General features: G+C 43.0%; 2 protein-coding genes across 4 annotated transcripts in view; one reads left to right on the top strand and one right to left on the bottom strand.

The window, feature by feature from the left end:
* On the bottom strand, positions 1-24,587 carry EAF1 (ELL associated factor 1). The gene is made up of 6 exons (XM_077811209.1): positions 24,409-24,587; positions 21,831-21,925; positions 18,440-18,576; positions 16,534-16,700; positions 7,233-7,463; positions 1-2,463 (listed from the first exon to the last, which is right to left on the bottom strand). Exons 1-6 carry the CDS (start codon positions 24,509-24,511, stop codon positions 2,417-2,419), a joined length of 780 nt encoding a protein of 259 aa, XP_077667335.1. The 5' UTR covers positions 24,512-24,587; the 3' UTR covers positions 1-2,416.
* Positions 24,496-24,723, top strand: part of METTL6 (methyltransferase 6, tRNA N3-cytidine) — a 42,336-nt gene continuing 42,108 nt past the window's right edge. For all 3 annotated transcript variants that reach the window (XM_077811208.1, XM_077811206.1, XM_077811207.1), the window contains exon 1: positions 24,496-24,634. The gene's annotated coding sequence lies outside the window, so the exon portion shown is untranslated. The remainder of the gene's footprint in view (positions 24,635-24,723) is intronic.

The raw sequence follows: 24,723 nt of genomic DNA, 5'->3' as shown, positions 1-24,723 counted from the left end.
TTTGGATTGCTAAACTTCATTTTTTATTTAAATAAACTGAATTTGAAAGAGAAAAAATGATATACCTTTACACTGCAAATTATTTTCTTACATAACTGTAAACACGCACACGTTTAGCCTATAATAAATCAAACTATGCAAAATAAACTTGAGGCACAGTACTCTCCAAATAGTTATATGTAATTCAATTTTGTATTATTCCCGAGTATCCATTTCTCTGACCCTAGAGAAAAAGACACAAGTGAGAACGTTTTCCTATCAGCCTTTCCTCTTAAACCAATTGGTTAAGTCTGGTTTCTGAGAACATGGGATGTTCCAATTTGTTTTGCTGCAACATCAAGGAATACAGCATGGGTACACAAGAAGCCTTAAAACCTTTTGGGGGAGTGGGATACAAGTGTGGCCCATGCTGACCTTTCAGGTATGTATGTTTTAGGTTCTCCGGCTTGATGAGTGCTGACTCAGTACTGTTAGTGTACCCAGAATCCCAGACATGATCATAGGCAATGTCTGGTATATTTCTTTTTACGTTGTCTTATCCCCTTTTAAATTGCATATACTCGCTGAATAATCAAAACACTTCCTAATAATTTTAGAGGGCACAATGCAGCCACTGAATAACTTATAATGCATTGTTGAAGTAATTAGATACTTCACTGCTTATCTAACACGTAAGTCAAGGGAAATTCAGGATGATATTTTGGAAGCAACATTACTACTAATTAGGTTGCAAACACACATTCAGTTGAATAGCTGCTACGCCAATTGTTAAGACCAAAGCTTTTACAGCTTGCTAGAAGAGAGCACCTGTATTCCCTTTGCTCACAGAGAAAAATCAAATCATTTTGGTTATAAACCAACTGTATTTCTTAATTATGTGTTAAAATATGTATACATATTCTTTTAGAACAAAATATTTTTAAAAACGTATGTACAAGAAAGATGCCTCTTTAAATATATATCGAATGCAGGAAAATAATCTGCGTTTTATCACCTTCCTTCAAAATCCCCCTAGCGCCCTCCAATGCATTTTTTTAAAAAAGAAAAAAAAAACCCACTAACAAACAGTGAAACAAACACACAAATGATGGTAGACTATCAGTGATAGACAAAAGCCAGGAAAGTAAACATTTAGCTTTGTATTTCCTGGTTTACGTTAGAAGTATACTGCCACTTGCCTTACACCATGTGGGTAACAGCTGAAATTGAACCCTGTGCAGAGTGGGCAGCACGAACCTCATGCACCACTTAAGTCGCATGTACGCACAAAATGAAACAAACAAAAAACGTAGAGGGGTAAATGTTTCTTGCTCTGAGGAATGACAGGGCCAGTTGTCCCTCATGAGATCCACGCCAAGGAAACAACCCGGGGAAAACTCCATGTAGGGAACCTTGGAGAAGGTGGGCTGCTTCCAGCTGCATCTGATAACTGTTATTGATGTATTTGATGTAATCATCTTGTAGCAATGGGCTGTAGCCCTGCAGTTGCAAATATCTTTTCTCCAGTTCCAAATGGAGTATTTTGGAGTGGATATTCTATATTTAAACCATTTTCGTTAGAGACTGAATACCAGAACTAAATGAGACTGTGTGATGTATTAGAGAAAGTTGTCCTGGTTCTTATTTACATAGGTAGGTACTTTTGTTACTTAAAACATCTAAGAACATTACTCTGAGAGAATACCTGTCTCCAGTGCCCATTATTACACATATGTAGTGTGTATACATGCATGACTGTGGTTTGTTTCTGAAGGTAATTTGAATAATTTCTAGTATTGTTTCCTTTAATAATGGAGGCAGCAACTGAAGTTTTATTTAAAATTATTCTGTGAGGCATTTGTGCAACAGGGTAGTGATTGAAGAGGCAATTTTATAACTTCTTTTACAACTGTTTAAAACACTCCCACATCACGGTTAGCCATAAATAGCAATAAAAAGGCATTAGAAAAGTCCCAAACTGAAGAAGACAATTTAGTGATGAAATTTAGTTTACACTCTAGCTCCCACACGGGCTTTTTAATGAACTGTTGGCTCACGTCTGTCCTAAACACACATTTTTCCTTAATGTACTACGGCACTGAACATCTCCGATGAACAAGAAACATCTAGAGAATATGCATTATGCTTTACAGATCAACAACAGTCAGGAACACAGACTGGCTTATCCACTGTACATATCTATTTAAAACTTTAAAAGACTAAGAATATACATAAAATATATGCTTAATACACAAAGTAAAATCCTCCTCAGCTTCTGTTTAGGATAACAATTGATATTCCATAGGGTTACACATTGCTTCTATTAAAATTCCACGCATGGAGCTATTCCTGTGCCAATTTCCTCATCAGCACTGGGCTCACTGAAAAGTAAATTAGTTCTTCATATATATGCAGCAGAAAAAGAGAAACCTCAGCCCTAGTCATCACTGTCACTTCCAGACTCACTCAACTGCAAGTCATTTCCTATTGGGGAAAAAAAAAAAACAAGAACACCAGGCCAGACGTTAATTCATACTTTGATGATATTCAAATTTAAGAATTATTGTATTTAAACTGGAGATTTAAATAAGAATTACCCAGAAATGAACATGAACAGCATCTCAGCAGTTTATCAAATATAATCGTTCTCCATATTCAAGAACATTAAAATCTGAAGGAGTTTATTTAAGGCCCAAGCCAGGCAAAGTTGAGTCTCCTTGGCTCCACAACCACAAAGGCTACTACTCCTTGTTCACAAAAGCATTCCCCTTCTCAGCAGCTGTGGAATTAATTCCACACCCTCCGCCCAGCCAGACTGCCATATATGACTTTTGGGCAGGACACTAGGGAAGTCCCTGGCTCCATCTATGCTATTAAAATAACCATTTTTTAAAGATAGTAGTGAAGATGAGGCTGTTCCATGGGGAAGTTCTGTGTCATACAGGAGGTCAGGCTACATGATCACAGTGGTTCCTTCTAGCCTGTGGATAAATCAGGAAAGAATATTCAAGTGCCAGCAGCTCGGGAGTATTGGGCTCAACTTATCTGATAGCTCTGCTTCAGAAGTCAGTGAGGAAGGGGAAACCAAGGGGCTCTGAGGCTCAAAGACAGGTCAGAAGCAGGGAGGCTCAGAGCCCTACCCTGTCCTCATAGTATATAGCAAAGGTCCCCAAACTGTGGGGTGCACCCTCCTAAGGGGGTGCAGAGGAATGTTCGGGGGGAGGGGGGAAGGGAGGCACAGCAGTTACTGGACCAGCCCCCATGGAGGGTAGGGAAGGAGCGCCTCCCAGCTCTGCCCCTGCCACCAGGCCGTTGCTGCAGCTCCAATCCTGACTGCAACCCCCGGCCTTGACCACAGCTCCAGGCCGCGGCTCCTGGCCCCTTGGCTGCGGCTCCCAACTACAGCTCCAGCCCCCATCCCAGCCCTGGTTCCCAGGGAGCGCAGACAGGTTCCATTACAGGCAAGGGGGGCATGATGGAAAAAGTTTGGGAACCACTGCTATATAGCAATGTCTGCTGCCTCTCTTGCAGCATTCTGGTGAACATGACAATGAGAACGGTCCTCTTCATTCTTGGGCAATGTACATACTTTCTTTTAAGCTGGCCTATAACACGTGCCCCATCTTCTTCCACATTCCTGCCCTCAAATGCAGGTCAATTGCAAGGGAGCTACTTAAAAAAAAAAAAAAAAAAGACAGTGGCTGTTTCTTTTCCTTTTTAACGTTTTTGGGGGGTTTCCATGCGATGGCAGGCCTTCCCCTGTAGAGGTGGTCTTCATGTTACAGAAATATCAATAGTTTATCCAGGGACACATGTTGGATCAAGTCTTTGAAATTCAAGCACATTCCAAGCATGGCAAATCTGACCTCCTAAATAAAGGCCTATCCAAAGCCCACTAAGTCAGTGAATAGACTCTACTGACTTTAGTGGGCTTTGGATCTGGCCTGAGTGAAGGTCTAAATACTAATTAGCAAAACTCACATTTCTCTTTACATACTGGACTAATCAAGGAGGACTAGATAAACCAGATTTTCAATGGACATTCTACACCGCACTGACAATATTTGAGAGCCCATATATGTGAACATGTAAACCTCACAAAGGCACCCAATTCCCTATTTGCAGAGCACCAAGAGATGTACAGTAACTCCTCGCTTAACATTGTAGTTATGTTCCTGAAAAATGCGACTTTAAGCGAAACGATGTTTAGCTAATCCAATTTCCCCATAAGAATTAATGTAAATGGGGGGGGGGGGGGTTAGGTTCCAGGGAAATTTTTTTCACTAGACAAAAAACTATATTTTATATATATATACATACATATATATATACATACATACATACACACACAGCATAAGTTTTAAACAAACAATTTAATACTGTACACAGCAATGATGATTGTGAAGCTTGGTTGAGGTGGTGAAGTCAGAGGGTGGGATATTTCCCAGGAAATGCCTTACTGCTAAATGATGAACTAGCATTCAGCTGAGCCCTCAAGGGTTAACACGTTGTTAATGTAGCCTCACTCTACAAGGCAGCACAAATGGAGGGAGGGGAGACAGCATGGCAGAGACAGAGAGAGATGCACATTGCCCCTTTAAGTACGCTGACACCATTCTAAGTACATTGCCTTTAAAAAGATCAGGAAGTTGAGATGGCAGCTGAGGCCAGCAAGCTCTCTCTGTCCTGAGCCCTGTTGTCCTGTCCCCACCCTGCTCTATATGGAGAAGGGACACGCAGGGAGCAGGAGTACGGGAGAGGGAGACACCCTGATATTAGCCCCTCTCTTCCCCATTCCCCTACACAGCAAGCAGGAGGCTCCCGGGAGCAGCTCCAAGGCAGAGAGCAGGAGCAGAACATGGCAGTGGGGGGAGGGACAGCTGAACTGCCGGCAACGGATAGCCTGATGGGCGGCTGCTGCACAGAGAACTTAAGGGAGCGGGGAGCTGATAGGGGGGCTGCCGGTCCACCCTGGTTCCAAGCCCCCACCAGCTAGCTGCAACGGGCTGCTCTTCCTGCAAGCAGTGGACAAAGCAGGCGGCTGCCAAACAACGTTATAAGGGAGCATTGCACAACTTTAAACAAGCATGTTCCCTAATTGATCAGCAACGTAACAACGTTAACCGGGACGATTTTAAGTGAGGAGTTACTATACTCACAAACACCTCAGGCAGAATTAAGAATGCTATGTGAAAACCAAGGCCCACCTTACTGGAAATCTATTAAGATTTCCCCACCACAAGGATAAATCCCTTAAACAAATGTAACTGTCCACTATTCTTTATAGAATAGGCTGGGAGGAGCTAGGAAGTCAAACAACCCTCTGGCCTCTTCACCACCCCAAAATTTAACGTCCCCACTGCTCCTGTCCAAATAGGGACAGAAGGAGAAAATGAAGCACCTTCCCAGTAACTAGTTTCAACTACCTTTTAGTTACCAAAACCCATCAACCCCACCTCACACCTTTCTGGGTGCCCCAGCTGGATCTTGATAGTTTTTTTTTTCAGTACAATAACCTGTAGCTCAATAGAAATATAGGCATAGCATAAAAAACTGAATTCAATATAAAATTAAATAATACATAATACTACCCTATACTGATGGCATGGTTCATTTTCATATTTAATTCACTGAAACCCTCCATGTTTGAATTTACCTGAATTTGCTGCAGAAACCATGGACACTTAGCACACACCACACATTTTAGGTCCAATTTGTCATGGAGCATATGGAGGAACGACAGAGGGGATATAGCAATTTGACTAGCCATAATCTCCTCACCCTTGCCCATCTCCTATGGTAGACAGGAGCGGGTCTCTCTACAGTTCCTCCACATCCTCACATTCTTTATGCGTTTAAACTGGCAGTGAAAGATGGGTGGGTTAGCTATGAGCATGGCTGGTACAGTAACACAGGAGGGGAAAACATTTGAGAGGGTGTGATGCATAATTTAGCTGCACCTCTGACTCTTTCTCTGACCTCTCTGAATGCACCCTCCTTAGATCCTGGCCTTGTACCTTCACCTCTCTCAGGGTAGAATCCCATGATTCTCCTACCCTTAGACTTGGTGTCAGGATATAGAGACCAGCCAGCAGGTAACAGCCTGCATGTGGCAGGGGACATCCTGCCTGCCTGCCTCCCTCCACACCGATGGTCCCCAAGGACTCACAAGGGAACAGTGAGCTAGCGAGGGACACTGGTGTAAGATGTTTGTTGTTTTGTATGATCTGTATTCTCCTGTGTGGTGTATGATTAAGTAAAAGAGCACAACGCTCTGTGTAAGGTGTGGGTGTTACAGGCTTCGCAACTGCCGCATGCCCCTGAGAAAGTTAAACTGTAACCAGAAGCTTCACACCTCTTGGAGTTCTGGGAGAGGGGTATGTTGGAACAACCGGGTTATCTCGGGGGTCAGTGCTGGGCCTGGGGGCCTAGAACAGATGGGCATAGGAGCTCCATTTTGGAGAAGGGGCAGAAGACAGAGTCACTGCCCAGGAAACGTGCGAGAAAGGCCCAGGGAGGAAACAGTGCTGTAGCCTGCTGAGGCTCTAGAAGCTTAAACCATTCAGGGACACAGAAGGTTGCAGTCCCAGTGAGTGGTCACAAGAGGGTGCTCACTAGGTCCTGTGACACCTTCCTGCTTGTTTAACAGCCCTGTTCTTAAACTAAACCAACCTAGTAAGGATAGTCAGCATCCCAATAACCCAAAATAGCCATGCAGTAATTATTCCAATAACCAGGTCACATGCAGTATTCATCTGTTATTACACGTTAGCGCCACGTCCTTCATACGTCTATATCAACTTCTAAGTAACTCTCACAAACACAGCAACTTCCCTAAGGGGTTTACTATATATACACCCAATCCCACATTTTCAAAAGCTCAGATTTTTTTTTTGTTAATTTAAAAAAACAATTCTTCCCTTCCCCCAAGTGTATCCTACTCCTCCCTGATGGGGCTTTGCTGCCCAGTCACACTGAGGACCAGCTTCAAAACCCACTGAAGCTGATAGGAGTCTTTTGGGTTTTGGCTCAAGCCTTTGATGCCCAAGTAGCCTCTAGATCTTCAAATAAATGAGAGGTTTTTGTTATAAGGTCTCCCTTTCACATATTTCAACCTGCATGCATGCTACTGCTTGGGATAACTATTTGGTAAACTATATTCTGCAGTGGTATCTAAATCTGCTTAGAAAATCTATGCCTTTTGGTGGCATCACACAGGTTCCCACAGCAACAACACACAAAACTTTACTTACTGAGAGTGTTCATTAGCTGATTGCTTCCTTGTGGCCTGCTGGTACCATTAGCAACAGCATTTCTGTTGTTGTACTGCTGGTGTGGTGGCTGAGAGGGGGAAATGCGTGCAGCCTCTTCCCCGTCACTGCTAGAGCTTTCATCATCACTCCCAGAAGAGCTCTCAGAGTCCGATGAGCTGCTACCACTGCTGCTACTCATCTGTTCAATAATTTCAACCTCTGCTCTTAGCTCTGGAATAAGATGACATTTGTTGGGTCAAAACATTTACAAGCCTCTGTGAATTTCAGGAAGGGAATGTTAAAATGCAACAGTTTTGTCAAGTATAATTTACCAAGCACAATGAACAAGTCTAAATAATTCAAATCAAAAGGAGAGAGAGGGGAAGGGAAAACAAAAGATACACACAACTGTGCCTAAGTGCTGCCGCTGAATCTAGAGAAGAGGTTATAATCACTGGTTCTCTAAACTTCATTTATTTCACTACCTCTTATATGTTTTCTATTTTTAAAACCATTCCTTACTGTATTATTCATTTACTGAGTGCTCATTGTGCCAGGCACTTACAGACAAAACAGGCATAGAATGCAAATGTTTTGGGGGGAGGGTGTAACACTTGACACAATGGGTAAAAATTTCAAAAGCACCCAATGACTTAGGAGCCTAAGTTCCATTGAAAAATCTGTGGGATTTAGGTTCATTTGAAAATGGTATCAGATGCAACAAGTGATAGTTACAATTAGGAGAGAAGGGGACTACAACAATAAAGTTATGAAGTTCTTTAGATTTGCCATGCAGACTTCTTCGTGGTGCCAATGGTAATCTGAAAGTTATATCAGCAAGAGTTTGGAATAGTCACATTACTTACCAGTGATTTAGATAAGTCATCCAAAATCACACCATTGTTGTGTATTTTGAATATTCCATGTTACTAAAAACCTATTTTGAAGGATTTTTTGAACATTTCATAGGGACTACAACTTGTATCCCTCCACCAATAACATTAAGCATCTAGTTACCATAAGTCCAAAGGTATAGGGATCAGAGAGAGAGAAATAATAAAGCTAGCATTATTTATATTATGAAAGCACCCAAAATCTTCAGAGTTCAAGCCTCATTGTGCTGGACTTTGTACATACACAACCTAAGAAATGAGTTCCTGTCTTAAAGAACTTACAGTCTAATAGAAAGAGTAGGAAAAAGCACATACTATCACCATTTTACAGACGGGGACCTAAGGGACAGAAAAATTTAAGTGACTTGCCCAAGGTTACATAGGAATACTGTAGCAGAAACAGAGTTTGAACCCAAATTTCCTGAATCCTACTCTAGTGTTTGAATCACAAGACCATCCTTTTTGTGTAAAGTATTTCCAAAATGACCTGGAACAGAACTTTTCTATACATAAAAATGCCATGATGTTAAAGTTCATGATCTCGAATGTTTCAGGATTAAGGCTAAATACTGTATCTGATTGGAAAGGAGAGGGTTCCAGATGCTCGATGATACAACAGCCCTCCAGGGTCAGGAAATAAGACTAAAGAACCCTGCAAAGCTCTCAGCCTCCACTGTATTTTGGCAATGAAATCCATTGGGTAATTATGCACTGGCTTAAAGTTTCCTTTTATCAATTTTAAATTTGCTACCTTTCAATTTCTAAGTTTGCTACCTTTCAATTTCTAAGTCAACTGGAATTAAGGAAAACAATATTATACCAATACAATGGACCAATAGACTGTCTAAATCAGATTGTATTTCTTGAGGAAGTAAGGTTGTTTTTGCAATTTGGCTGCTGAAGCAAAACATACTGGGTATGTTACCTACAGTTCATCTGTTTGCAAGTCAGCCATTTCTATTCAATCTTTTAGATTTAAAAAAAATCTGTTTCTGTTGGATTTACATGACTGGGTCAATGGCAGGGAATACTGTATCTTTCAAAAATGATGTTTTTTTCTCTCTTATTCTCCTTCCCACTTAGTCTTGCAGCTTTTAGAATGTTATTTCATTCTTGAGTCTGAGCCCTGGTCTACACTACAAGTTTAGGTTGAATTTAACAGTGTTAGGTCAATTTAACCCTGCTCCCGTCCACACGACGAAGCCATTTTTGTCAACTTAAAGGGCTCTTAAAATCGATTTCTGTACTCCTCCCTGGCGAGCAGATTAGCGTAAAATCGACCTTCCTGGGTCGAATTTGGGGTAGTGTGGACGCAATTCGACAGTATTGGCCTCCGGGAGCTATCCCAGAGTGCTCCATTGTGACTACTCTGGACAGCACTTTCAACTCAGTTGCACTAGTCAGGTAGACAGGAAAAGCCCCGGGAACTTTTGAATTTCACATCCTGTTTGGCCAGCGTGGCGAGCTGATCAGCACAGGTGACCATGCAGTCCCAGAATTGCAAAAGAGCTCCAGCATGGACCGAACGGGAGATACTGGATCTGATCGTCGTATAGGGAGAAGAATCCATGTAGGCAGAACTCCGTTCCAAAAGACGAAATGCCAATGTATTTGCCAAAATCTCCAAGGGCATGATGGACGGAGGCTACAACAGGGACACACAGCAGTGCCACATGAAAATTAAGGCGCTCAGGCAAGCCTTCCAAAAAACAAAAGAGGCAAACGGTCGCTCCGGGTCAGAGCCCCATACATGCCACTTCTATGATGAGCTGCATGCAATTCTAGGGGGGGACCCTACCACTACCCCACCATTGTCCGTGGACACCTGCAAAGGGGGAGTCTCACGCAACAGGGATTTGGATTTTGTGGATGAGGAAGATGAGGACGAGGAGGAGGAGGATAGCGCACAGTGGCAAGCAGAGAATCCCTTTTCTCCGGCAGCCAGGAACTGTTCATCACCCTGGAGCCAATACCCTCCCAAGGCGAGCTCCCGAACCATGAAGCCGGAGAAGGCATCTCTGGTGAGTGTACCTTTGTAAATATAATACAGAGTTTAAAAGCAAGCGTGTTTAATGATTAATTTGCTCTGAAGACTTTGGATGCATTTGCGGCCAGTACAGCTACTGGAAAAGTCTGTTACTGTGTCTGGGGATGGAGTGGAAATCCTCCAGGGACATCTCCATGAAGCTCTCCTGGAGGTACTCTAAAAGCCTTTGCAGAAGGTTTCTGGAGGAGGGCTGCCTTATTCCGTCCTCCAGACGGTATGGTGGTAGGACACTTTTACCACGCCAAGCCAATAGCAAGTAGTCTGGAATCATTGCAACACAGAGCATGGCAGCGAATGGGCCTGGGCTTTGGTGGCATTCAAGCAACATTCGGTCTTTATCTCTCTGTGTTAGCCTCAGGAGAGAGATATCATTCATGGTTACCTGGCTGAAATATGGGAAATTTGTTTAAGGGGACATTCAAAGGTGCCCGTTCCTGCTGGGCTGTTTGCCTTTGGCTGAAAAGAAATCATCCCCGCTGTTAGCCACGCGGCTGGGGGAGGCCCATTCATGCTGAGCTGTTTGCGTCTGGCTGACTGGGATCTTCCCTGATACTAGCCACATGGTGGGGGGAGGGATGAAGCAATCATCCCAGGGAATTGGGCAGCGATGGTGGGGGGTTGTGCTGCACATTCACCCTAAAACTACAGCCCCTCCTTTTAAATGGCCAACCTAATGAGCTTTGCTTGGTATGGGAAAGGAGGGCGCTGCTGTTTGAAACCATTCCCACACGTTATGAAGGCTGAAGAAGCCGAAATCCTTTGGCTTACCATGGCTGCCTGCAAGCTGAATTCTGTTGCCCAGCTGTGTCTGTGTGATGTCTCACACCAAACTGGCAGGCACTCAATATAAGAGGCAAATTGCGACCTTGTACCGACAGCACATGTGCTATGTACTGTGAATCACTTGATTCACTGTGAAAGAGTCTCCCCTTTGTTCTCTAAAATGTATCTTTTTAAATACTACTCTCCCTTTTTTCCTTCCGCAGCTGCAAATGTTTCTATGCTCCCCCTATCATCTCCATCCCAGAGGCTAACGCAGATTAGAAGGCGAAAAAAACCACACTCGTGATGACATGTTCTCAGAGCTCATGCAGTCCTCCTGCTATGACAGAGCTCAGCAGAATGTGTGGAGTACAGCGTTAAATGAACGGGATGAGAGGAGGCAGGAGAGGGATGAGAAGAGGCAGGATGTAATGCTGAGGCTAATGGGGGAGCAAAGTGAAATGCTCAGGAATCTGGTGGATCTGATGGGGGAAAGGCAGCAAGAGCACAGACCGCTGCTACGGCCCATGTATAACCGCCTGCCGTCCTCCCCAAGTTCCATATCCTCCTCACCCAGACGCCCACGAATGCGGGGTTGGAGGCTCCTGGCACCCAACCACTCCATCCCACCCCAGAAGATTGCCCAAGCAACAGAAGGCTGGCATTCAATACGTTTTGAACTGTAGCGTGGCCTTGTCCTTCCCTCCTCCTCCACCCCTCCCGGGCTACCTTGCAAGTTATCCCCCTATTTGTGTAACGAATTAATAAAGAATGCATGATTTTGAAACAATAGTGACTTTATTGCCTCTGCAAGCTGTGATCGAAGGGGGGAGGGTGGTTAGCTTACAGAGAAGTAGAGTCAACTAAGCGGACGGGTTTTCATCAAGGAGAAACAAACAGAACTGTCACACCGTAGCCTGGCCAGTCATGAAACTGGTTTTCAAAGCTTCTCTGATGTGCAGCACGCCCAGCTGTGCTCTTTTAATCGCCCTGGTGTCTGGCTGTGCGAAATCATCCGCCAGGCGATTTGCCTCAACCTCCCACCCTGCCATAAAAGTCTCCCCCTTACTCTCACAAATATTATTGAGCACACAGCAAGCAGCAATTACAATTGGAATATTGGTTTTGCTGAGGTCTAACCGAGTCAGTAAACTGCGCCAGCGAGCCTTTAAACATCCAAATGCACATTCGACCACCATTCTGCACTTGCTCAGCCTATAACTGAACTGCTCCTTACTACTGTCCAGGGTGCCTGTGTACAGCTTCATGAGCCATGGCATTAAGGGTAGGTTGGGTCCCCAAGGATAACTATAGGCATTTCAACATCCCCAATGGTAATTTTCTGGTCTGGGAAGTAAGTCCCTTCCTGCAGCTGTTCAAACAGACCAGAGTTCCTGAAGATGCGAGCGTCATGCACCTTTCCTGGCCATCCCACCTTGATGCTGGTGAAACATCCCTTGTGATCCACCAGTGCTTGCAGCACCATTGAAAAGTACCCCTTGCGGTTTACGTACTGGCTGCCAAGGTGATCTGGTCCCAAGATAGGGATATGCGTTCCGTCTATCAGCCCACCACAGTTAGGGAATCCCATTGCAGCAAAGCCATCCACTATGACCTGCACATTTCCCAGAGTCACTACCCTTGATAGCAGCAGGTCAGCGATTGCGTTGGATACTTGGATCACAGCAGCCCCCACAGTAGATTTGCCCACTCCAAATTGATTCCCGACTGACTGGTAGCTGTCTGGGGTTGCAAGCTTCTGGAGGGCTATCGCCACTCGCTTCTGAACTGTGAGGGCTCCTCTCATCTTGGTATTCCTATGCTTCAGGGCAGGGGAAAGCAAGTCACAAAGTTCCATGAAAGTGGCCTTACGCATGCAAAAGTTTCGCAGCCCCTGGGAATCATCCCATACCTTCAACACTATGCGGTGCCACCAGTCTGTGCTTGTTTCCCGGGCCCAGAATCAGCGTTCCCCAGCATGAACCTGCCCCAATGCCACCATGATGTCCAAATTTCCAGGGCCCGTGATTTGAGAGAAGTCTGTGTCCATGTCCTCGTCACTCTCGTCATCGCGCTGCCGTCTCCTCCTCGCCTGGTTTTGCAGCTTCTGCACAAACCGCAGGATAACGTGCGAGGTATTTACAATGCTCACAACTGCAGCAGTGATCTGAACGGGCTCCATGCTTGCAGTGCTATGGCATCTGTGCGGGCAATCCAGGAAAAAGGGCGCAAAATGATTGTCTGCCATTGCTTTCACGGAGGGAGGGAGAAAGGGACGGGTGACTGACGACATGTACACAAAACCACCCGTGACAATGTTTTTGCCCCATCAGGCACTGGGAGCTCAACCCAGAATTCCAATGGGCAGCGGAGACTGCGGGAACTGTGGGATAGCTACCCACAGTGCACCGCTCCGAATGTCAACGCTAGCCACGGTACTGTGGATGCACTCCGCTGACTTAATGCGCTTAGTGGGGACACACACAATTGACTATATAAAACCACTTCTGAAAAATCGACTTCTATAAAATTGACCTAATTTTGTAGTGTAGACATATCCTGAAAAACGGACAAGGAGCACTCCCATGTCTGGGTTCTCAATTTATTCCCGAACTGCGTGTTTCTAGAATCCCATAACAACTTTCGGGTTTAGAGGATCTCTCAATGTCTAAACTTAAGCAACTTGGGGAAACTAAGTACAATGGAAAATGGAAATCCCACAGATGTGAATATCTTTTGCCCTAGCTTGATTCAGTAAATTTTCCACATGCCTCGAGTGATACTTTGGATCAAGGGAACTGATAATTATAACTACTCACTGAGCACTAAAAATTTACATGGTGCAAACATTGACAGTCCATGCCTCAAAGAGCTGAGAATCTGATGGACAGAAAAGATGCACTGAGAGATCTAGAGGAAGGGGGTTCCACCCATTTCTTTGTTTATAAGCCTTGTGGAAGACACGAGTCGTATGTGGAGGATATGAATGAGAAGTTGGGATGACCTGGCACACGGAGACCGGGAGGGCCCTCCAACATAGGAGTGTGGTGCTCTTCTCAGGGCAGCACAGAACCATAAATCACTGTTACCCTCTGCCTTAGCAAGAGAGAGCTTTGCTGAAGATGAGACTCTGTGTGAGCTTCCTGACACACCAGTTTGTCTGCTTCGCCAGCAAATTAATTGAGATTCTGCCAGTCTTAACCTTGTCTTGCAGGTAACAAATCAGTGAATCCCTGTTCCTGAGTTCTCCAGAGACGTGTCTCTATAGTGTCCAGTCCCTCTGACTGGATACTCTCAGAAATTGTTAAGTTTGCTATCTCGAAAGAGACAGTACGCACACCAGCTTGTTAGGTTAGCTGAGGATTCACTCTATACTTCAATAGAACAGCACTGAGATGGTTTACAGTAAAACTAGGAATAAGTTTATGAACAAAGAACAGGCACTTAAGTGATGCTAAGCAGAGATAATAGAAAATGGTTACAAACAAAACAAAACATACTTTCTAGTACCTAAAATTTAATTCTAGCTAGTTATGCCTTTGCCTAAACAGCTTTCTCACTCACAGCATCTCCAGTCCTTCCTGGCAGGAGCTCCAATGTTTACAGAGTCAGAGCTTGTTGTCCCCTTTGTTCCCTAAGAGATGGATAAAAAAGGGGTTCTCTCCCCTTCTTTTTCTAGTCCAGTAAGCCTTTGAAATATATTCTTTGAAAATTAAACCCAGACACAGTTCCTGTCCTCTACTGGTGTGTAGATGCCATGCTGTCTTCCTCATCCTCCAATCAATTTGTTTTTTTGATTGGCTTAATCAGTTGTTTACCATTGATGTAAATGTACTCTGGCCTCACCTTGCTCAGTTTACGTCAGAGACCCAGGCAGACTGGCAAAATGAATTCCTTTGTCTACAAAAAACTTGTTTATCTGCTCTACTCAGATTGCTTGGTCTGAACATATTTCAGGAACATATTTCCAGCACAGACATAATTCTTTATACACTAACCATACATACATCATGCAATAATATTAATGACCACTGTGTCAAGAGTTTTTACATATATCTTACAAGATATCGTTGGCTAAATATTCTGACAACAGCATGGTGGGTGGCATAAAGGGGCTCTTAGGGACAGAAGGAGGCAGATTGGAAGATGGTGTGAAGATGACAGAAGGGAGAAGAAGACAGTAATAAAAGAGTAGAGTGCTAAAAAATAATATTTTACATTGAAATTCAGCAAATTTGATTTACAAGTCCACAAGAGACAACAAAAATGCAATTATGTCATCTTTAGAGTTATTTTTCAAAGTACAACTACACTTTAGAGCACATTTTAAGCACTAAATTTATAGTTTTCCAGCAACATTGGAAAACTTGTACTTTTTCCAGATACTGTATACCTACATTATGTCAACATTATTAAAAATGCATCTGTTGTGATTAAGCATGCTATATAAATACATCAACAATTTTTTCCTGCACATACCACAATATGATCATTCATTCTCATTGCACAGTGACATGTGATAAGGTGCAAATAAGTATTCATAATGCATGAAATCCTCGCCTGTACTCCGGCCCCTTGATGCTGTGTAAAAGGGCTGCAGGGGCATAAAGAGCGACAATCCTCTGCCATAACTAGTAGGTAAAGGATTCCCCTGCTGTTAGCACTGCAAAGTCAGCTCTAAAGATGCCTCCCAAAGACCCTCACACATGTCACAGAGGGACAGGCATGTCAAGTGTGGGGCCACAGTATGCTATGAAAATTCTGGGCAGCACAGCAGCCCACGGAGTAGCCTGTGGTGGTTGCTGGAACTTAGAGAGGATCACAGAGCTGTGTTAGTAACACCAGAGGCATCCCAGCCCCTGGAGCATCTTAGGATCAGGAGGGTGCAAAGATGGCTTAAAGCCACTTTAGATCCAGCCCCCTATGACAATATGGTCTTAATATACAACGTATGCCTAGAAAGTACCTGGCTTTTCAGTAAAATATAAATTAAAAAAAAAACCGTTCATCGCTTCAACTGCATTGTCCACAATACACCCATGGAGTGCAACATCCGATTTGGGCAGAGATTCTGTGCATCAATCCCCAATAGGCCTAACTTTTGGGCACAGATACAGAAACACTGAGATTAGGAGCCTGATGCTGCTGCTTAAGTAGGAGATTTATTTAATTTAGGCACTCAATCCTTCTTTCCCTCCCAAGATACTTTCATAATAAATATAGCAACTACATGGCAGTGTGGTCCATATTGTGCAAATTTGATCCCTGTCCAATTACTTGATGGATCTCAGCCAGCCAAATCCTGTTCCATCCAACTGTGATGATGTGTATCTTTTGAGTTAATGTTATTTTTATGGAGAAAGAGTCTGAGATTAAATTATCAGCAAAGAAGGGATGCTCACATGCAGAGAGATGGGGGCAGTTTAGATGACTATGTTGACAGAAGAAAACAGATAATTCATTAAGAATCCTTAAAATGAGATACACAGACTATAAACCAGCAGTCATGTACCAGCTTTTAATGCTTTAAAGTTCTTATGTATCTTTGTAAATGAATAATTATAAAACAGTAGATTAAAAAAAATAACCCCTTCTTTACCTCTCTTAATGTCATCCAGCTGAGGTTCAGGTGAAGGGTTGTCTTTCAAAGGGGAGGTTTTGGGCCCAGCTGCTGGCTTGGATGGGGCTTTGAACTGTGAGGAAGGCTGGGAGGCTCGGGCAGCCTGCTGTTCTATCCGTGCCTGGATCTTACTGCTGCCCTCAGCCCTGAAACAAAATAAAAAAACAGTCAGTGGTGCCACAGAGCTGTGTTCCTTTGTTCCAGTAAGATCCGTATTAATATATATTTAATAAGTTTAGACTGAATACAAATTTACTTTGCATCCTGTAGAGCTATACGGTGAATTATGGATTTTAAATACAATACAGCTAACAACCTACACTGCTTTGGCAAATAAGCATCACCACTGACTTCCATGGGAAGCATGCCATAAAGTGACTGTAGAGTAAGGTCCCTACTAACTGTGCTCCAGATCCATGTGAGGCGTAGCAATATCTTGTTCTCTATTCAAATAGCAGTAAAGGTTTTTCATTTTGCAAAGAACGCCTTCTTAATACAATCAGCAACTACAGTAAAATACATTTACATAGCACCTTTCATCCTGAATGATCCCAAAGCTCTTCACAAACATTTAGACGTGAAATACAGAGGGATCACTTCATTCATCATTGAAATGCAGCTAACTATTAGAAGATGCACAGCAAGACTACCCAGCATTTTATAACAGGAAGTATCCTCTTTGATTACATACAGTACATCATCAGATGAAAGTTACTATGTAAGAGCAGAGAATTGTTACCAATATTGATTTATGCTCTTGAAACTACAGAAGGAATCTATGTGGGAAGAATGTAATTACTCCACTTTGAATTTTAGATTAAAACCACTTCTCTTGCAAAGAGTGCCAAGGGATCTTTAAAGACCAAAGTGATCATGACAACAGTTTTACATCTCAACTGAATGACATGACCTCTAATAGCACAGTGCCTTGGAACATCATGTTCACGCACTTGTAGGGCACTGACTCAGAGGAAAGTGTGGCAACTATTGAATCACTACCCTCACGTACAACAGCCTGGATTTGTTCTTTGGAGATCTCTGATGTAGCTGCCAGCCTGCATCACTATAAAGTTTTAGTGAGCTCTCAGTCAAAGTTTTTACGGCTGCAGTAATGCAGGTTATTTTAAATGTGTCGTTTCTAAAAAATGTTTAATAATGGCATGCTCTATAGAACTCAGCTAATATGCATTCCCCACTGCTAAAAGAACTTGATTCCGAGCCTTCAGGTACTTACATATTAGCACTACTCTGAAAAATATTTTATCTGAACACTTTCTAGAGTGTAATTTGTGTACTGAGGTATGGCTATCAGATCAGACAGAAGTTCTGATCTCAGCCGTTTTTAGGCAATTACCCACAATAATATTTATGTCTCCAGCATTCATTTTTTCAGAATCTTTGCCCATGAAGAGTTTGGACTTTTGCTCTGTTTTATATATTATCTCCTTGATGCAGCCATGTTCCCCCACTCTAATTATTACATGTAATTAGACTTCCGCAGGAAGTTTCTAGGTCCACTACTTGCAACTTCACCAGTCCACATGACAGGTTATCACTTCCATCTTCTTCAGAAAGAAATTATTGAAAGCCATCCAATCTTTTGACCAGCTTCTAAATTCTTATACCATCAACACTGTTCAATCATGAGTTACAATTATCACCCTTCAAATGACGGAGAATCTACTAATTCTTTACTCTCTGCTACATGCACACAGTGGAGATTTCCATATTTAGGCATGATAATTGGCCTCATAAAGTCCAGGAAACTCAGTAATTAAACATTACTGCTAATTCACAAAACTCACAGCCATAGCTAACGGTGACACTATTAACATGAATCTCTAGCAAGAATTCATCTTATTAACTGTATGTATCCCAGTTTTACCTTGTTTTCTTGACTTGAATGCTACTACTAAGTTTTTCCAGCACATATTCCCCAGTGTCATGATTGATAATAAGTACACAGTCCTTCTGATATGATCTTTTATTTCCTTTGAACACAGTCATCGGAGGAGTTGAGCCCTGGTGTCAAAGAAAAAAAGCACACATTCATTTGCTTATGCCCACACTATACAAGCCATTTATACACAATAAGTCTAATGAATATATGCATGCTTCTGACTTAGTATCAAGAAATTATCATTTACTTTGGATTGAAAGTGTTTGTTCATTTAAAGAAGGGATGAATACATTTATATGCATTACATCAGACTCTTCCTCATTCATTATTATGCTTGTAATCATTTTATGTGGCTTTGCAGTGATAAACACATCTACCCTTCAGTTATGATCATTTACAGTTCTACTTTCCATCATGGTAACAACTGAATGTTATTACAGTAGTTTGCCCTGACAAATATCAGAAACCTCTCTGATACTTCTACCAGCTCTGAAAATCCTGGGTTTGGATACTGAATATAAATCTAATTACGCATTCAGTGGAACTGTGACCTGATTAAATGTATGTGTACCCAATACATCATTTAAACTGCCTTTATATTTAATCCATCAAATAAAAAGCAACACTTCTGTTCTATGTTATGAAGCAAATATCACATGCTATACATTAGCAACAACTGTCTTTAAAAAAAAAATACAGCTTGTTTGCTTGGCAGACCTATTGCGTGAAGAATTATTCTTATGGAGCAATTTGGGGGTTTCTCTATGATACTAATTAACATTGGGTGAATCAAAAAATTGATTCACTTAGTGTAAGGGGTGTATAAAAGTATACTCTCTACTGTGAAACCTAGTCAGATTTTATACATACAATAGCTGTATAGTTATAGAGAAAGGCGAATGGTACTTACAACTGAAGAAGAGACTCCTGCTTCAGAGAACAGGAATCAATCTTTACATACGTTTTTGGGAAGTATCCTGAATTGAGTGCAGCGTGCAAAGCACAAGCTTCCACCCCCACCCCTCTTCTAAAGAAAATATAATGTCTTCACACTTAACTCAAACTACAATTTTAAATTCTCTGCACCATCAAAAATAGGGTACACATATAGTACACACATTGGTTATGGAACAGTACAGACTGCTTACATCTGGATTCTTCAGAGATGTTACAGTAAGACAAGTTCCAATCTGGATAAGATCATACTATCATATAGTCAAGCCTTTACAGATATTTACAATATTACTACACTTAGAAATTGAAAAGTAAAAAAGGATTAAAGAGAATATAAAATAAGATGAAAATTAAGTTCTGATCATACTTGACAGATAAAGAGAAGTTAGACAAACATATAAAGCACAAATATAATGGAAATTGTGCTAAGCTTCTATCCCACCATCCCCTATTCTGCAGAAAGCCTATAACTTAAAGAAAAGCATAATCTTTGCTGAGAAATAAAGAGAAGAGATGAAACTAAAGATCCAATGAAGTGCATCAACAGTCCCTCTCACATGCTTAAAATTAAGCAGGTATGTAAGAGTTTTGAGTGCCCAAATACCAAGCAACAGAAACCAAAATGCTACTTTACAGACTATTCTGTTACAAAGACCAGAAAAAAACCCACTGAGTGAAAGAGCTAAAGTTTAATCAGATTGTGATGAAACCCATAACTAAAATAAGAGACAAAAAGAATTCCTCAACAACTATTTGACTATCAAATATTAAACCACTGCATCCACAAAGCACCTGTAATCCCTGAAACTGTCCACATGCTGAAAGAGACCCAAAAAAATCTCCTCCAAACAGTGGTACCCTCAAGGATAGCAAAATTTCAAATGAGAAATTGGAACCTGAACCCCATCCAATTGTTAGGCAGCTAGTGCAATTGTTTGTTGGAATAGGAGAAATAAAGCAGGATCCAGGAGATCAGTGAACCTCTTATATTGAACAGAAGTACTTGTGGCACCTTAGAGACTAACACATTTATTTGAGCGTAAGCTTTCGTGGGCTACATCCCACTTCATCAGATGCATAGAATGGAACATATAGTAAGAAGATATATATACATACAGAGAACATGAAGGTGGAACATGAGCTCATCTTAATTAATTAGCCTCTTAGAGTTGGTATGGCAACTTCCACCTTCATGTTCTCTGTATGTATATATATCTTCTTACTATATGTTCCATTCTATGCATCTGATGAAGTGGGCTGTAGCAAACGAAAGCTTACGCTCAAATAAATTTGTTAGTCTCTAAGGTGCCACAAGTACTCCTGTTCTTTTTGCAGATACAGACTAACACGGCTACTACTCTGAAACCTCTTATATTGTTTTATCAACATTTCAAGAAGGGGTAGCTTTGAGATCATATATCTCATCCCTTTTCAGAGAATTATCCATTTAACCAGATTGAAAGCCGCCACCATGCAGATGTTGCTCCAAATCAATATTGACTGTGTTCAGTTTGGTAAACTAGAAAACCCTCTAGAATATAGTAGAGACAGGTCAAGCTGAAAGATGTCCATTCTCATAAAATAGTACATTAAAAATAATCTTGTCAGAACAGGCATCTGGAAAGGGGATGCACTACAAACAATCTTATTCACCCACGTTCTTATTCATTCACCTATGCTGGATTGGTTTTTTAGCATTAGCTTCAGCTAATATACAAATCCAGTTCCAGAACACAGGTGCAGTTTTTGTTTTGTTTCAACTCTTTATTATCAAAACAGAAATATATACAATCATTTGACCATATTCTTTACTGTCTCTTGTCCATCATCCTTCCACAATAAATCTTCACTATATAAATTGTGGCGGGATTAGATTTAACCGCATTGCAACTGACTAGGAATCCTGTGCTAGCTTCTGCAAACATGGGGTGCAGGATGTTGTTGGTATAGCTTTCAGCAACAGAAAGAGTTGTATCAAAGGCCTACTTTCAGTCTTCTGAAAATTGGATCTTGACCTGAGTCAAGGATAATCAGATATCTATACATAAAATGAGGAACTAAAAACTGATGGAAATTAGGTGGGGCCCCAGTTAGAATTAAAATCTTCTTGTACTTCAAAGAGTACTAAGAAGGATTAATTGTAAGCAAAGTAGATTGGACGTTTACAGAAATAACACTTTATAGAGAGTCCATTTTACAGCCCTCTCCCAGAATGATATACTGAAATGCTAGTGGAAAGACAGTGCAAAAGCTGCTCAAACAGTGGACTCATTTGTTTTAGCTTTGTGATCAAAGGTGAAGAGGATAGATTTAAGTCCATTTTCATTAGAATGTACCTGACTAGCTGACACTAAAACCACATGATGAGAAATTGCTACAAAGGCAAAAGGTAAATTTGCATCATAACGCAAAGTCAACTTACTGGAATATGTGGCAGTGTAATTGTTACTTCATCTCCTTTACCAACCTGGAGCTCCCCCTCACAAGATGTGTCTATAGATGCTGGCTTAAAATCATCTGAAGAGGAAAATAAGTGGTAGTAAATACATTTCACTTCTAAATTGTTTCTAGAGTCTCCATGTTTTCTCTTCTGAGCTAACTCATCTCCTGCTTTATTCCTGATTAGAAGGAATGTAAAACATGGGCTAATGCTGCTATTTAAAGAAGAGCTGGACTAATGCATAGGCATAACACATCTAATTATGTGGATACTAGCTCCTTAAATCATGTGATTACCTCATATTTTAATCTTTCAATTTTTTTAAAAAGTAAGTTTCTAGCCATTCTGGTCAAGGAAAAGCTTCAACATATGACCCAGGTATAACCAATGCAGTGACATTTGAGTCTGAAGACAGTCTGAAACAAGCAGCCAACACAGCATGTGAGTGCGGGTCACTTGCCAGGATTATCCGGGTATATTCTCACATTCTCATTTCCCTGCCTTTTGCGGGGGCCTTGGGCACTGGTGCATCTCGGTCCCTCCTCTTCTCTGCCTGTGGCACATAACAGTCTAGTCTCCTGTGTGGCACTACTACTTTTGTCTAATTTCAGTTGTTGGGTTTAGTCAGTGGGTGTTGGTTGCCTGTGATACACAGGAGTCAGACTAGATGACCTGGTGATCCCTTCTGCCCTTAAACTCTATGACTTTAAGTGGTGAACTGCTCCAAGTATCTCAACAGATTGTTAAATGTAAGACTGAGTGGTTTGTGGGGGGACCTGCCATCATAACCTCAGAACTCTCTGTCTGACAGAAGCAGAAGAATACAGTGGGCCCAGCTCAGCTACCCATGCAGATACACCCTTGCTGCGATAAGTTCTGGTCAGAGCCCCTAGGCTTCTACCTCTACTTCTCCAAGTGGGAGAAGGGAGCAGAGAAAAGGCCTACATGCTATTGCCCCTACCTGTATAGGAGAGGGGCCCCCTCACCAAGCCATTCCAGATAGAGGGTGGGAGCATGACATAGGAATGGAATTGTAGGGGCAGATCCACAGGAGCCCTTGTGTCGGTCAGAATATGCCTGAGGTAATTTAAACCCCTAAGATAGCTCATGAAAGTTCATGCTCAAATAAATTTGTTAGTCTCTAAGGTGCCACAAGTACTCCTTTTCTTTTTGCGAATACAGACTAACACGGCTGCTACTCTGAAACCAATTACTAGCTATTGTTTCCCTAAATGTATCAGCGTGGACTTGCTGGGTTGAGTAACAGGCAGCTGCAGAAGGTTTCCCTAATCTAGTTTAGCAGCCAAAAGGGAGCAGGCCTCTTAGCCCCCCCCCATTTCTCATTAATTGCTATGTGTGCATGTATCATAAATAATTTTGTGTTTGTTTTGAGCCTGACATTTTACCAGAGCTTCGTCATTTACAAGTCCGGCATACCTCTCTCTTACATATACATACAGGAATGGTAGGAGCCGGGGTGACTGACAAAGGATTTCAATACTAGGCTTCTTTCCTAGGGTCAGTGGCAGACGAAGATACACCATGCAAAACATTCTGCCTCAAACCTGTAGCAGATACTATTTATTTTCAGGTGGACCTTCCTGCCCACATGGAAGGCTGGGGCCTTTAGCAACCACAGTATAAGAGGAAAAAATAGCAAAAGTGGCTTTCCCACCCCGTGCAGTGAAGCTTGAAGGGCTGTCAGAAAACTCATCTCCCAGAACTGCCAAATACCACTCATCTGGAGCCAGACTCCCACCTGGAGGGAATGGGGGAGGTCATGTCATGCTCTTTACAGTGTACTGAAGGATTTTGATGGACATTTCAATAAATCTTAAGAAACTGTGTGTGTATGATCTCCCTTATTCAGATTTTCTCAGGTGAATCCAGAGCCCTACATCTTTCACAGTATAAAGTTTAAACTATGTCATCTGATATGACACTCAGAAAGAGATTCACTTCCCTTTCCCCACCCCCCACCCATAATTTTTACAATTACTTTCAAACTAGCCTCACTTTAATTTCCTTCCCCCATCTAAATTTGCAATTGAAAGTTGCTGCTCTCCACATAACCAGGTAAGAGCCTAGGAAGGAGGAGCTGGGGAGGAATGGGCAGAGTGGATGGCGAGCTGGTAAGGGGCGTGTGCAGCAGTTGGGGTGGTAGGGGACATTGGACAGTTAGGGGCTAGGGCTCAGAGGCAGGAAGGGCAGGTGAGAGGAGGAAGATGTGGGGGAAGAGAGTGGGGGATCCCAGCGCACGGAGTGTAACGAGGGTCCCCGGAAAAGGGGACAGGGTTGGACTCCTCCTCTCTCCCTCTGAGGCGGGTGCAGCATTGGGGGGGGAGGCAGGAAGTGCGGGGGCCGGGGTGTCCTTCGGTAGAGGAATAAAGGGCTAGGCCAGGGGGTCCCCAAGAGGTGCAGGAGGGACGGGATCCCGGGCAGGGCAGGGGGTCCCAGGGGCAGGAGTATCCCCGGGAGCAGGGGGGACGGGGGCAGGGCGGGGGGTAGCCCCGGGAGCAGGTGCAGGGTGGGGGGCAGGGGCCCGGGGCGGCTGGCTCACAGCGGATGGTGTGGAAGGAGGCCTTGGGGCGCCGCTCGAAGCTCTCCCCCAGCTGCAGCCCGTGCTCCTCCTTGTCCAGCAGCGGGTTCGCCGAGCCGTTCATGCCCCTGCCCGCGCCGGACCCGCACTCAGCAGCACCCGGCAGCGGCGGATCCCCCGCCCCGCTCCCTTCCGGGGCAGCGTGTCACCGGGAAAGCCGCCCGGCTGCAGGGCGCGCCCCGCGCGGGTAGGCCCAAGGGGGGCGGGATGGGGGGTGTCTGGGAGGGGTGTGGGGGGGTGTCTGATACGGGGAGCAGACTGGGGATGTCTCGGGGG

The sequence above is a fragment of the Eretmochelys imbricata genome, chromosome 2, assembly GCF_965152235.1.
Source record: "Eretmochelys imbricata isolate rEreImb1 chromosome 2, rEreImb1.hap1, whole genome shotgun sequence".
Taxonomy (NCBI): Eukaryota; Metazoa; Chordata; order Testudines; family Cheloniidae; genus Eretmochelys; species Eretmochelys imbricata.
The sequence above is the reverse complement of the archived record's forward strand: the minus strand, read 5'-3'. Positions and strand labels throughout refer to the sequence as shown.